The sequence below is a fragment of the Dendrobates tinctorius genome, unplaced genomic scaffold (genome assembly GCF_039654945.1).
Source record: "Dendrobates tinctorius isolate UK_male_01 unplaced genomic scaffold, ASM3965494v1 ptg000097l, whole genome shotgun sequence".
Lineage (NCBI taxonomy): Eukaryota > Metazoa > Chordata > Amphibia > Anura > Dendrobatidae > Dendrobates > Dendrobates tinctorius.
The window spans coordinates 28,467,325-28,480,891 of record NW_027361765.1 but is presented as its reverse complement, the minus strand read 5'-3'; the positions used below and the strand labels follow the sequence as shown (position 1 = coordinate 28,480,891).

General features: G+C 41.8%; 1 protein-coding gene across 4 annotated transcripts in view; it reads right to left on the bottom strand.

Moving 5' to 3' along the window:
* The window catches only part of ZNF280D (zinc finger protein 280D), a 274,432-nt gene that overhangs the window by 221,778 nt on the left and 39,087 nt on the right, over positions 1–13,567 (bottom strand). For all 4 annotated transcript variants that reach the window (XM_073586999.1, XM_073586996.1, XM_073586997.1 and 1 more), the window contains 2 exons: positions 2,133–2,195; positions 1,690–2,048 (listed from right to left, as the gene is read on the bottom strand). In XM_073586999.1, the coding sequence (XP_073443100.1) occupies positions 1,690–2,048; positions 2,133–2,195 (422 nt within the window). The remainder of the gene's footprint in view (positions 1–1,689; positions 2,049–2,132; positions 2,196–13,567) is intronic.

Below are 13,567 nucleotides of genomic sequence, written 5' to 3'. Positions count from 1 at the left end.
GCGATCATGTAGCGACTCACCAGCGATCCTGACATGTTGCTATCGTTGTCGGGATCGCTGGTGAGTCGCTATATGACTCCAGCTTAAGGCTCTCTTAATTCCCGGGGGAATCGCACCAAAAACATTTGGAGAATAACTTGTACCTTGTGTAGTCACATTTATATTTTAGCCCCTTAATGACCGCCAATACGCCTTAACAGACCTGAGATATAATAGAATAGCTGTCCACTATAGCGGACAACTTGCTTCATCAGCCACGAGCAGTGCTGGCACCATTCATATCTGTTTCACTCCTTAGGCCTGTTTCACACTTCCGTTTTTTCAAATCCGTCAAAATCCGTTGTTTTCCGTGAAAAAACGGATCCGCCATTTTTTGCAGGATCCGTTTTTTTTGTCCCATAGACTTCCATTACGGTTACCGCGGATCCGTCAAAAAAACGGATCCGTTTTTAAAAAAACGGATCCGTTTGCATCAGTTTCCGTCAAAAAAACGGAAACGGATCCGTTTGGCGGACACAAAAACGGAAGTGTGAAACAGGCCTTAGATGCTGTCAATAGTGACATCACAAATGGTTAACAGAGTGTGGGGGGGCTTCCTCTTTATCCCAATTGGTGCCCTCAGATCATGATTGTGTGGTCCTGATGTTTGCCATGGCATTTCACAACCAAATAGAGGCCTTAGAGTCTGTTGCAACCTGTTCAGGAGTTAGCGGCATTTAGGTGGTAAAAATATAAATTTTCATTTCTCTCATGCCACTTTGCATTAATTCCTGAAAATCACCTGAAGGGTTAATAAACTACCTGACTGCAGTTCTCAGTATGTCAGGGGGTGTTGTTTTTATAATTGTATCACTTTTGGGGGTTAGCCAATATATGGAACCCCTAAAGGCACTTCAAACATGGATAGGTCCCTAAAAAAGTTAATTTTGTAAATTTCCTTGAAAAAAAAGAAGAAAAATTACTGCTACATTTTTAACCTCCTAAAATGCAAACAAAATAAAAAGAACATTTTACAAATGGTGCTGATGTAAAGCAGACATGTGGGAAATGTTATTTATTAAAGTTTTGCTGTGGTATGACTATCTGGATTAAAAGGGATAAACATTCAAAGTTTGAATATTGCTAATTTAACACTTTTCTCAAATTTCTGATGTTTTTTCTAAATAAAACACAAAACATATCGAACTAAATTTATCATTATCGTAAAGTGTCCGGAAAAAAAAATAATCTCAAAATCACTATGATTTGTTGAAGTGTTCCAGAGTTATTACCACATAAAGTGACACTGGTCAGATTTAAAAAAAAAACAAAAAAACCCTCCGTCACTAAGGGGTTAACGTCGTCTGAATGAGACCCAATATGCAATATACCATATTGACTGAATTTCTCCCTCTAACGTTTATAGTTCATTACAAAGCATAAAGAAAGTCAGGCAGATATAAAATGTAGTTAAATAGCAAGCATTTAAGTAGTTTTAAGATTATAACCTACAAATTAGAATTTTTTTTATCAGCAATATATACAAGTATATTTGATCATTGTTTTGTTGACAGGACAGATAGGTGCTGCCAGATACATTTTTCTGTCTTGACAAAAAGGAAGCGTGACTCAAAACCGACATGTACAGAGATATTTGTAGCTTGCTGTGTAAGGTTTTTAGAATTTATAACTAAATCTATCAGTCATTACCTGATTCAGCATTACTGGCTGTGCAGTGATGGTAGCAACAGGTCGTAGAGCTGGTTGGGACACAGAAGGAATTGTAGGAGTTCTACATACTGGAAGAGGGTTTGGAACAAACGTCTGAGGTCCACAAACAGTCTGCATAACTGGATTTGCTCTGGGTGGCTGCTGTGCTGGAATACATCCAGGTGCAGGTCTTCTTATAGGTTCTTGTATGCCAACTGGTCTTGGCAATGGTTGAACAGTGGCAGAACTACTTATTGGTCTAGTAACCGGTTGGTACAATGGCCTTACTGGCTGAGTCTCAGCCTGTGTTGCAGCAGGGGGTTTGTAGTGGTTATTAGACATCGGAAATGAATTGTTACCTACAAAATAAGATTAAAACTAGTGAAAAGGAGAGTCATTTAATTGAGGAAACATATAAAGAACTTACTGTAAGTATAAAGTACCTCTGTTAGGAAGACCATTCTCTGTCTGTGCAAAAGAACCATGTTGTCCTCCTGTTGTCGTGCCTGTTAAAATGAATCACATGCATCACAAAAAGACTACGACATTAATAATTAATACACATCTTTAAGGGTTCTGTCAAGTCGAACCTTCAGGAGCGCTCCTAAAGACTGACTGTTTGGACCGGGGACATGGTTGCGATGAAAAGATCATTCTTCCAGGCTGTCTCTGCAGCATGGGAGAAGCTCCGGGTGCATTAAGTTAGCCGAATCCAGCGATGCGGCAGCGTCAGAGCTTGGCAAGGAGTAGTGTACAGCATAGGACCTGTTGGTGCTTGCCTAAGTAACGGCCAGGCTGGGACTGCAGTGTGGCCAGCAACTTTGGCATCCAGTTGTACACTAATTTATGGTAACTATGCCCTTTCTCTTCACACTGTTCTCTCCTATTGTGGGTAGCCTTGCAAGCATTAATTATACATTTGGTGGAAACAAATGTTGGGTTTTGCTTTTTGAGTATTTCTGATGTAGCTTTTTTTTTTTTTATTTAGAATTTAAAAAAAGATCTAGGAAAAAAAAAGAAAACATTAAAAGGAATCTGTCAGCAGGCTTTTGCCACCTAATCTTAGAACATCACAGTGTAGGGGCAGTGACCCTGATTCCATCAATATGTCACATGCTGGACTGTTTGTTGTAGTTTTGTTAAAATACTGCTGCCATGTAGTACTCCTTATATCCCCACCGCAACTTAGTGTATACTGTGCAAAGGCAAAAAGTTTCCGATCAGTGGTAACTGCAGCAAGCGATACATCGCTGAAATTAGAGTCTCTGCCCCTACATCATTCTGCTCCAAGATGGAGTAGCAAAAATCTGGAGACAGATTCCATTTAAAATTCACTTCTATAATTTTCTAGTTGAAAAATATGCATGCAAATACAGTACATGCTGGCCTGAGGAAACATCAGTCCAATTCGGAAAGGTGTCACCTTCTAAGCATTATTTAGTCCCCATTTTGTATATTTATTTTTTACTGTTAAAAGATGCATGTGATCTTGCAAGCGTCACAAAATACCCGGTCAGGTTGGAATTTCTGAAATGTATAAGTCTGATTGTAGTTCTAATAAAAGAACATTTCTTACACTTGCTGTCCGGTTATAGGTTATGGAAATGTAAGAACAACTAGGTGTTACCATTTGTCATGTGATTTGGACATCTTTTTATACAACTGATCCAATTAATTTTAATATATAAATATCCAGGTCGATAGCAAGCATGGCATATGGGGCTTTGTAGTGAGGGCTTTGCCAATAATTTTCACTGTTGCCCAGTATGGAGTTAGGTAGTTGTCAGCGCAGAGAGCTCTTGGAGAACATAATGACAGCGTGCATCCACATACCTTTTTTTTTTTTTTTTTTAATTGCAATGAAAATTATATTCAACTATGCTTTTATTATTGAGGGATTCCATAAAGAAATGGAGAGACAGCGTGAAATGCATGAAACCAAACGGCATATGGTTGCATACTTTTGGGGGGGGGGGGAGAGATTCCGGTGTATTTACACAAATGAACCACAATGCATGTAACAAAAAAAATCAATAAATAAAAATAGTAACCATAAGTACAGTGAAGAATATGAACCTTATCAACTTAACGACTGCAATACGCCTTTTAAAGGGAATCTGTCACCCTTTTTTTTGACTATCAGCTGCCCGGCATTGACATCAGGGGCTTATCTACAGCATTCTGTAATGCTGTAGATAAGTCCCTGATGTAACCTGAAAGATAAGAAAAACAGGGGGGTGTTCCGGTACGATGGGTGTCGAGGTCCGGTCTGACGCCTCCCATCTTCATACGATGCCGTCCTCTTCTTCCCTTCCTGTAGTAACTCCGGCGCAGGCGCACTGCTCTGCCCTGTTGAGGGCAGAGCAGAATACTGCAATGCGCAGGCGCCAGACCTCCCCCGACACCTGCGCACTGCAGGACTCTGCTCTGCCCTTAACAGGGCAGAGAAGTGCACCTGCGCAGGAGCCACTACAGGAAGGGAAGAAGAGGACGGCATCGTATGAAGATGGGAGGCGTCGGACCGGACCGCAACACCCAGCGGACCGGACCGCCCCCTCCAATGAGTATAATCCAACGTGTTTTTCTTATCTTTCAGGTTACATCGGGGGCTTATCTACAGCATTACAGAATGCTGTAGATAAGCCCCTGATGTCAATGCTGGCAGCTGATAGTCAAAAAAAGCGTGACTGATGCCCTTTAATGGCAGCAGTTATGGTTACATATTCCTCAGTGCTGCTTTTTAAGGGAGCTGAGAAAAAAAAAAGTTAAAGTGCCCCATCACCATCAGAAAATCTCAGAGGTCTCAGCTATCGGGGGTATCTGAGACACTAAAGAACTTTAGCATCAGCAACTGAAGAGTTAATAAACTTCTTGAATGTGGTTTTGAGCACCTTGACGGGGTGCAGATTTTATATTGGTGTCACTTTTGGGTACTTTCGGTCATAGGCCCCTCAAAAGTCACTTCAATTATGATGTGGTGCCTAAAAAAAATAAAAAATGGTTTCGTAAATTTGGTTGGAAAAAATATTAGAAATCGCTGGTCAACTTTTAACCCTTCTAACTTCCTAACAAAAAATAAAAAAAAAATACGTAGTCAGAATTGTGCTAATGTAAAGTAGACATGTGGGAAGTGTTATTTATTAACTACTTTGTGTGACATTGCCGTTTGATTTAAGGACAAAAGTTAAAAGTTTGAAAATGGCAAAATTTTTGTCATAAATAAAGTAAGTCAAATAGAAGATATTTTACCACTATCATGAAGTACAACATGTCACGGAAAAACACTCATTATCAGTGGGGTCCGTTGAAGCGTTCCAAAGCTATAGCCTCACCAAGTGACAGTGGTCAGAATTGTAAATTTGGCTTGTTCATTAAGGTCAACATTGGCTTGGTAACTAAGGGGGGTATATACTATATACACAGTGTTATAAAATGATGAAGTTAAAACATTCAAAAAGCAGTCTGTGGTTAACAAATTTTCTTAGTATATGCAGCACAAGTGAATCCTGTCACATCACACACCTCATGTCTTACCCCCTTAATGAGAGAGTAAATTTTGACATTCCTGACCAGGCCAAACTTTATGAGGTTATAGCTCTGGAACATGTAAACAGATCTCACGGATTCTGAAATTGTTTTTTTGTGTGACATATAGTACTTCATGATAGAGGTAAAATTTGTCTGGTATGACTCCCGTTTATTTGTGAAAATATTGCAACTTGGCAAAAATAGTTAAAAAAAAAAAAAACACCCCTCAAATACTTCGGTTGTCAGAAAAAAAGTTTTTTTAATCCTTCATGTGCTACGCGGAAATTAATGCCAAGTGGAATGAACAATTTTACCTAAAATCTTGCTTTAGCCCCAATTTTTTCACTTTTGCAAGAAGTAACACCAAGAAGTGGACCCCACAGTTTGTTACCCACTTTCTTTCAATCACTGTGATACAATATGAAATTAGGCGAGGGTCCTAGGTAAGAGACAATAGACCATAGAAAACAAGGACCCCCAAAATATAACTTAAATAAAGAAAGCTAAAAAAAAAAGTGTGCCAAATTGTGGACAAGTAAAAACAAATGTAAATAGGGAATGGGTCTTAAATCAGGAAGAAATGAAAATAACAGTATTATGTATCCTAGTAGACCCTATTAGGTAACTATACTGAATTCTGCCTGACAGTAGAGGTTGGCACTCTTAGTTTCTGCGTTATGGCGCCCCCACTCATCGACGGCTCTCTCTGATGTCCCAATTAATCCCTCCCTACCAAGGAAAAAAAAAAAATGTCCCAATACACCCTGTTAACCGTGACAAACAAACAAAACACCCACCAAAAAATAATAAATTCAGATAAATGAACACTAATGGTAAGGTGGTAGAAACCAACTAGTAATTGTGTATTAGATTAAGCAGTGAAGTTGGTTATCTTTTTTTCTGCTAAAAATAGTCCTTGATAGCAGAGGAGGCAGACAGGAATAGCCTCTATGCCAATGTTAATATCAGGTTAACTAAAAAATACAGCTCTGGCAAAAATTAAGATACCACTGCACAGTTTTATAAAAATCAGCTTCTCTACATGTCTGACAGCCATTCCATTCCAGTGTCAGTTGAATTCCAACCAGAGGACACCTCATTCTACTCAATGTGCTTCTGATTAGGTGATCACTTGAGCCAAATCTTATTTAACGAAGGAAAGTATAAAAAAAAATCCTGCTGTGGTGTTCACAATCCTCTTGCAATAGGACAAGCTGGATGGCAAAACAAGTGCTAGTAATATCCCAAAAGTAATAGCAATGAAAAATTTTTCTTTTCAACTCATTTGGCATGGCTAAAAGTTAAGTCTTGAGTGAGGAAAAGAAGGGCTCAATTCTGGCTTTACTAGCAGAGGAATACAGTGAGCGTCTTGTTGCCTCCATCCTTACATTTTTTAAGACGGCAGTCCATTGCAACAAGGTCAAGCAGCAGAAATTGGGGACAACAAAGCTACAGACTGACAGAGAGCGAAAACAACTTTTCACTGACTGGGATGAATGTCATCTTATTCGAATGTCACTCAGCAACCGCAGGATGACACCAAGTCACCTATAAAAAGAAAGGCAAACAGCAGCTGGGGTGAAGTGCGCGGTCAGAACAGTTCGTAACAGGCTCAAGTCATGTAAAGCTAGAAAAAAGCCTTTCATCAATGAGAAGCAAAAGGAGAGCCAGGCTGAAGTTTGCCAAAGACCATAAGGATTGGACCATAGAGGACTGGAGTAAGGTAATCTACAGCTTTGCCCAACACCTGGTCATCTAGTGGTTAGACAGAACTGGAGAGATGTACCAACCACAGTGCCTTGCACCCACTGTGAAAAATCGGTGGAGGATCGGTCATGATCTGGGGATGCTTCATTAAGGCTGGAATTGGGCAGGTTAAACCTTTGCGAAGGACGTATGAAGCAAGCCGCATACAAGGTTATCCTGGAAAAACAGTTGATTCCTTCTGCTCAGGCAATGTTCCCCAACTCTGAGGACTGGTTTTTCCAGCAGGACAATGTGCCATGCCACATAGCTAGGTCAAGCAATGTGTGGATGGAGGACCACCACATCAAATCCCTGTCATGGCCAGCCCAATCTCCAGACCTAAATTCTATTGAAAACCTCTGAAATGTAATCAAGAGGAAGATGGATAGTCACAAGCCATCAAACAAAGAACTGCTTAATTTTTTGCACCAGAAGTGGCATAAGGTCATCCAAAAGCAGTGTGAAAGACTGGTGGAAAGCATGCCAAGACGCATGAAAGCTGTGATTAAAAATCATGGATATTCCACAAAATATTGATTTCTGAACTCTTCATGAGTTAAAACATTAGTATTGTTGTTTTTAAATAGTTATGAACTTGTTTTCTTAGCATTATTTGAGGTCTGCAAGAACTGCATTTTTTTGTTCTTTTGACCATTTCTCATTTTCTGAGAATAGATACAAAATTTAGTGCTTGGAAATTCGGAGACATGATTTCGGTAGTTTATAGAATAAAAGAGCAATTTACATTTTACTCAATGTCGTTTAATGCACCTGGGTCCGGAATGTGGGTGTCAGGAACACGGCACTGCACTGGCACTGCACTGGCTCACTGAGCCAGTGCACGTGTCCTGAGTACAAAAAACTGTGCTCAAAGATACCTGTGGAGTGGGGCAGCAGCGGTGAAGATGCGTGCTTCAGACTAACAGGACCTGAAGCACGTGACTGCTGGGGGCGTGGCCTAAGCTCCACAGAGCTAAGAGCTGAAGGAAAACTCCTAGAAAGGTAACTACGGGACAAGTTACCAAGGGGCATAGACAGAGACGTAAACCAGATCAAGCTGGGGTCAAAGCACGAGATAGCACGACAGTACCAAAGGTTTAGACAGAATGGATAGTCAGGACGTAGCAATAGATTAGAAAACCAGAACTGGCAATAGATGGTACAATAGGGACAAACTATAACGGAGTAACAATAGACAAGCCAGGAGGTCAGAACCGGAGAAGACAATAGTACCAAAACGTTACAGAGTTCACAGAGTGAAGGGACAGACCGGGTCACACACGGGAAGCAAACAAGCAATGCAGTATACACGCACACCAGGGGGGGGGGTCAGACACACAGCCAGAACAACAGTATAGCTGACAGGGAATCTTAGTCTGGAGTGAGTTTAAATACCCCCAGATCCAAAGGGAGGCCAGCAAAAGTTAATCATGAGAGAACAGGACATTAACTATGTCCTATACCATGACAGTGGATAGTTATGAGAAATGGGCAGGTCTGACTACCCACAAACCTCACCTCTGGGTGTGGTTACAGCCTATGTAGTGGAGGTCGTTTGGCACATGGTCTGTGTATTGGGACTTATTTAACTTTGTGCGCAGACACGCTCTATGTGTGCGCTGTGCCCGCCCTGTGGTGTTGGGGGCGCGCGCGTTGCCACGGTGATGGACAGCGATGACGTTCGTCCTCCTTTCCATTGCTGTGGCACGCGCCCGCTCCTCCTCACTACGGGCGGGCACATCACACAGGATGCATGCCGACTCGCTATGCGCCTCCCTCTTATCCACACTTCCTGGTGTGCTGTGTCAATGCCGCTGGCTTGGGGGTGTGCGCGCATTGCCGGCGTGACGACTGTGATGACGTAAATCCTCCTTCCTGTCAGCTCCGGCGAGCGCCTACTCCTCCTGGCTATGGGCGGGCACTTACACGGGACGAGCATCGATTCGCTGAGGATCCCCATCACTCACTGTATATACTCATGCCTTTTTAAGTTGTCCACGCCTCCCGACAAAGCCATAGGCGAAACGCACATCGAGGCACCTGTTGTCCCACACGTGCCCTCTTTGACAGACCCTGCTGCATCATGACTGAAGGTAATTACTTTGCTAATATGTCCACCGTCTACCTATGACTGCTCAGTGGCCACTACAGTTTACTGTGGAAACTTTCACTCTGGCCATTGTATGCTATTTGAGACCAACTAGAGACAAATATGGAACCTTCTCTCTTGTGAACAGCTGTAGAATTAAAGGCACTGTGACATTACCATCTCCCTGTCAAATGTCCGTATGTTCCATTTGGAGTGTATATATAATGGTTCACAATCGATTTTTATGTCCAGTTATCACTTGTATGTTTCAAAAGATTACTATTATAATACTTTCTAGCGCTAACTGAACATATATATATTATCTTTGAATAACCTTATAGACTCCTCCTTTCTGACATAATACGACATGTAATATTCACCTCTTTTTTACTACCCCATGCTTTCTTTGTAGTGCTATGCATGCCATCACTATAATTATTGTTATTTAATAAAATTTCTATTGAATATTTTCAATACTTCTGTTCTGAGCCTCTATTATATATCAAGGAACCCAATTGGAATATATATACAATACTGGTAATATTACAATGAATGATATAGACATCCAAGCGACCGGTCATTATTAAAATAACTCTTTTCATTCATTTTAAGAAATCCGTTTGTCCTTGATTTTGCTTTAGGAGCTCCTTAGAAGCTCTATTTGGGTTTTATGGTTATTGGTCTAGAGGCTTTTTTCCACTTGACCATGTGGAATCCTGTTTTGGTTGTATATGTAGTGGAGGTCGTTTGGCACATGGTCTGTGTGTTGGGAGGGAAGAAGGCCTCCTGTATGTGTGTCTCCAGACTGAGCCTGAGTGCTGGACATTACCCCAGCCTGTGTGCCCACAGGCTTGAGGATGAAGAGCCCTGCTATGGACATTGATGCTTTGTCTGCCTGATGTAAAGGCTGATTACCTTTTGTTGGTGCCTCCGGGTTTCTGAAGTAAATAAACCAACATAGACTTTTATGACAACGAGTCTCCTGTTGCAGCAGAGTACAGATCCCTAATAAACTATAATATATATATATATATATATATATATATATATATATATATATATAGCAAACTAAGGGAGGGATTGGGACTATTGAATATAGCATGCTACTATTTTGCTAACATTGTTAAATAAAGCAAAGAGTGGCTAAGCTCTGAACCACAAAACAGCTTGGGTAGATTTAGAGTTAGCTGCTAATGTTACTGTCCTCTCTTTGATTTAATATTAAAGCATATTTTCAACACTACACTCCTGGACCCTTCTCCATCTTTTCAGCTAGTATTTTAGCCTGGAAAGAGTTTGCAAAATCCGCAAGAGAAAAAACTACAAATTTGAACAAAATAAAAATCATTGTTAACCAAATCCGTAATTCCGGTTACCGGTCCCAATTAGGGATAAAAAGGGTGAGAGATCTACATGATAAAAACAGACTTCTTTCCTTCTCTAAAAGTGACTTCTTGCATCTTCAAATTCAGGAATTCCTATCAAGCAGACACCTTTTAGCAGAGTTTCTTGGTCAGCTTTTAGGGAAAACAAATAAGCTTATTTGGAATACCTGTAATATATATGAAAGTTTTAAAAATGATATTTCCTTAGTTAAAAACCCTTACATGTCAAAGTGGGAAAAAGACTTAAGGAAACAATTCTCTCCAGAACAATGGCAGGAAAGTATAAAAATTACCTACTCCAACATATGCAGGTCACTTCATGAAGCATACTATAAATCTATTACCAAATTGTATATAAACCCTAATGCTAATGCTGTAGATAAGCCCCCGATCCGACCTGAAAGATAAGAAAGTATTAAGTTACGTACCGGTAACGGTATTTTTCGGAAGCCCATGACAGCACCACGAGAGAGGGGATCCGCCCTTTAGGAACAGGAAACCTACAGATACAAAAGGGCGGCACCTCTCCCATGCATCAGTTGGATTACAGAGCTTGAGAGGCTACCATGGTTAGTACACAACATATAATATATACAACCTATCTACCCTATTTACCAGAAATATTTTTATACCATCTCCCTCATACCGTAAATTGTGGACAATCTTCTAAAGGAGTGTACCCCTATATGTGAGCAAGGGAGGGAACTAAGGGTGCTGTCATGGGCTTCCGAAAAATACCGTTACCGGTACGTAACTTAATACTTTATTCGGACTCCCATGACAGCACCACGAGAGAATTACAGAGATGTAAAATTAATTTAGGGAGGGACTACAGCCTGAAGCACCCTTAGCCCAAAGGTGAGATCTGAGGAGGCACCCATGTCTAACCGATAGTGGTTAAAAAAGGTGGAAGGAGATGACCAGGTGGCCGCCTTACATATCTGATCAATTGACACTCCAGATCTTTCTGCCCAAGATGATGCCATGGCACGAGTGCAATGCGCCCTCAGGTTCTGCGGAGCCGGACCTCCACCTGCTGTGTAGGCAAGAGAGATAGCCTCCCTAACCCACCTTGCTAATGTGCGTTTTGATACTCTACAACCTTTCCTGGGACCTTGGAAGGATAGGAATAATGCATTCTCCTTCCAAGGATCCGTGGCTGCTAAATATTTAAGTAAGCATCTCCTAATATCTAATGCCTGAAGTTTTTGCTCCTTAAGGTTGGTCGGATTAGGGAGGAAGGAAGGCAGAACTATCTCTTGTGTCCTGTGAAATTGTGATGCTACCTTGGGAAGGTATGCTGGATCTGGCCTTAGGATTACTCTATCCTGTAAGAACTCTGTGTAAGGGGGCAATCTGGAAAGTGCCTGTATGTCGCTCACTCTACGTGCGGATGTTATCGCTACCAGAAATGCTGCCTTAAGAGATATAATCTTTAATGAGGCAGAATCCAAAGGTTCAAACGGACTTTCTGTCATGGCTGTAAGGATTAAGTTTAAGTCCCAAGGCACACATCTGTCTTTGTGTATGGGTCTCGATCTAGCCGCCGCTTTGATGAACCTTGCTACCCAATAGTTATTGGCAATATCACATGCAAACAAGGCTCCTAAGGCTGAAACCTGTACTTTTAATGTACTTGTGGAGAGACCCAATTCGAGACCCTTCTGGAGAAACTCCAGAATATGTTTCGTGGGAATTCCGTCTCTGACATCAAACTGAAAGGTGGACAGGAATCGCTTCCAGGTCCTAGCATAGATGTTAGTGGTAGTTAGTTTTCTGCTTTTTAGGAGGGTATCAATTAAATTCTTGGAGAACCCTCTATCCTTTAATAGTGTCCTCTCAAACACCACGCCGTCAAATGGAGTCCCGCTACTTGCGGGTGGCTGACTGGCCCCTGGTAGAGGAGATCCGGAAGGTTTGGCAGTACCCAGGGATCGCATACCGACATGGTCCTCAACCATGCGAACCAGGTTCTCCTGGGCCAAAAGGGGGCAATTAATATGACTCTTGCCCGATCTTCCCTGATCTTCCTTACTACCAGAGGTAGAAGATTTAATGGTGGGAAGGCGTATGCCAGAGAAAAGTTCCATCTTATCAGGAGGGCATCCACTGCCAGTGGATTTTCCCTGGGATTCAGAGAGCAGAACGATTCTTCTTTCCTGTTTTCTCTGGTGGCAAAGAGGTCTACCTCTGGCTGACCCCATCTGTGGATAATCTGGTGGTAAATATCCCTGTTCAAAGCCCATTCTCCTTGCTTTAGAGCCTTGCGGCTTAGAAAGTCTGCCTTCACGTTGTCCTTTCCTCTGATGTGGAGGGCCGTTAAAGATAGCAAAGGAAAGTTTTCTATCTGAAGGAGACGTTCTGTTATCCGCATCAGGGCGTCGGAGCGGGTTCCACCTTGGTGGTTGACATATGCTACCGCTACCTGGTTGTCCGAGAGTATCCTCACATGATGGCCCTGTAGGTACATAATGAGTTTTTTGACTGCCCGCTCTATCGCCAATAGCTCTCTGGTTGGATGAGATTTCAGTATCAGAATCCCAATGTCCCTGTACCACTATGTCCCCCATATGGGCCCCCCAACCGAAGGGACTAGCGTCTGTGGTTATAATACGGGTTATCTGCGTTATCCAGGGCACCCCTGAGGCTAGGTTCTCGTCATCGAGCCACCATCTAAGCGATGTAACAGCTGAGGGGCTTAGCAACACTCGACCCTGTAAGGAGCCTTCCAAGGCCCTGCTATTAACCAGGACGTCCTTCTGAAGGGCTCTAGTATGGAATTGTGCCCACCTGACTGCTGGGATGCATAAGGTTAGAGAGCCTAACAGGGACATGGACTGTCTGAGGGTCATAGAAGGATTATCAATCGCCCGAAGAACCTGCTGCTGTATCTTTTGCAATTTATCCAATGGCAATAGACACTGCTGAGTTTCTGAATTTAATAGTAAGCCTAGAAACTTCCGTATCTTTAAGGGCTGGAGTCGGGATTTCTCGTAGTTTAATATCCATCCGAGGTTTTCTAACCTGGATTTAGCTCTTTCTATCTGGGATAAACAATGGCCCACCGATTTTCCCACAATCAAAAAATCATCTAAATATGGAACAATTAAGATGTCCACTTCCCGTAAAT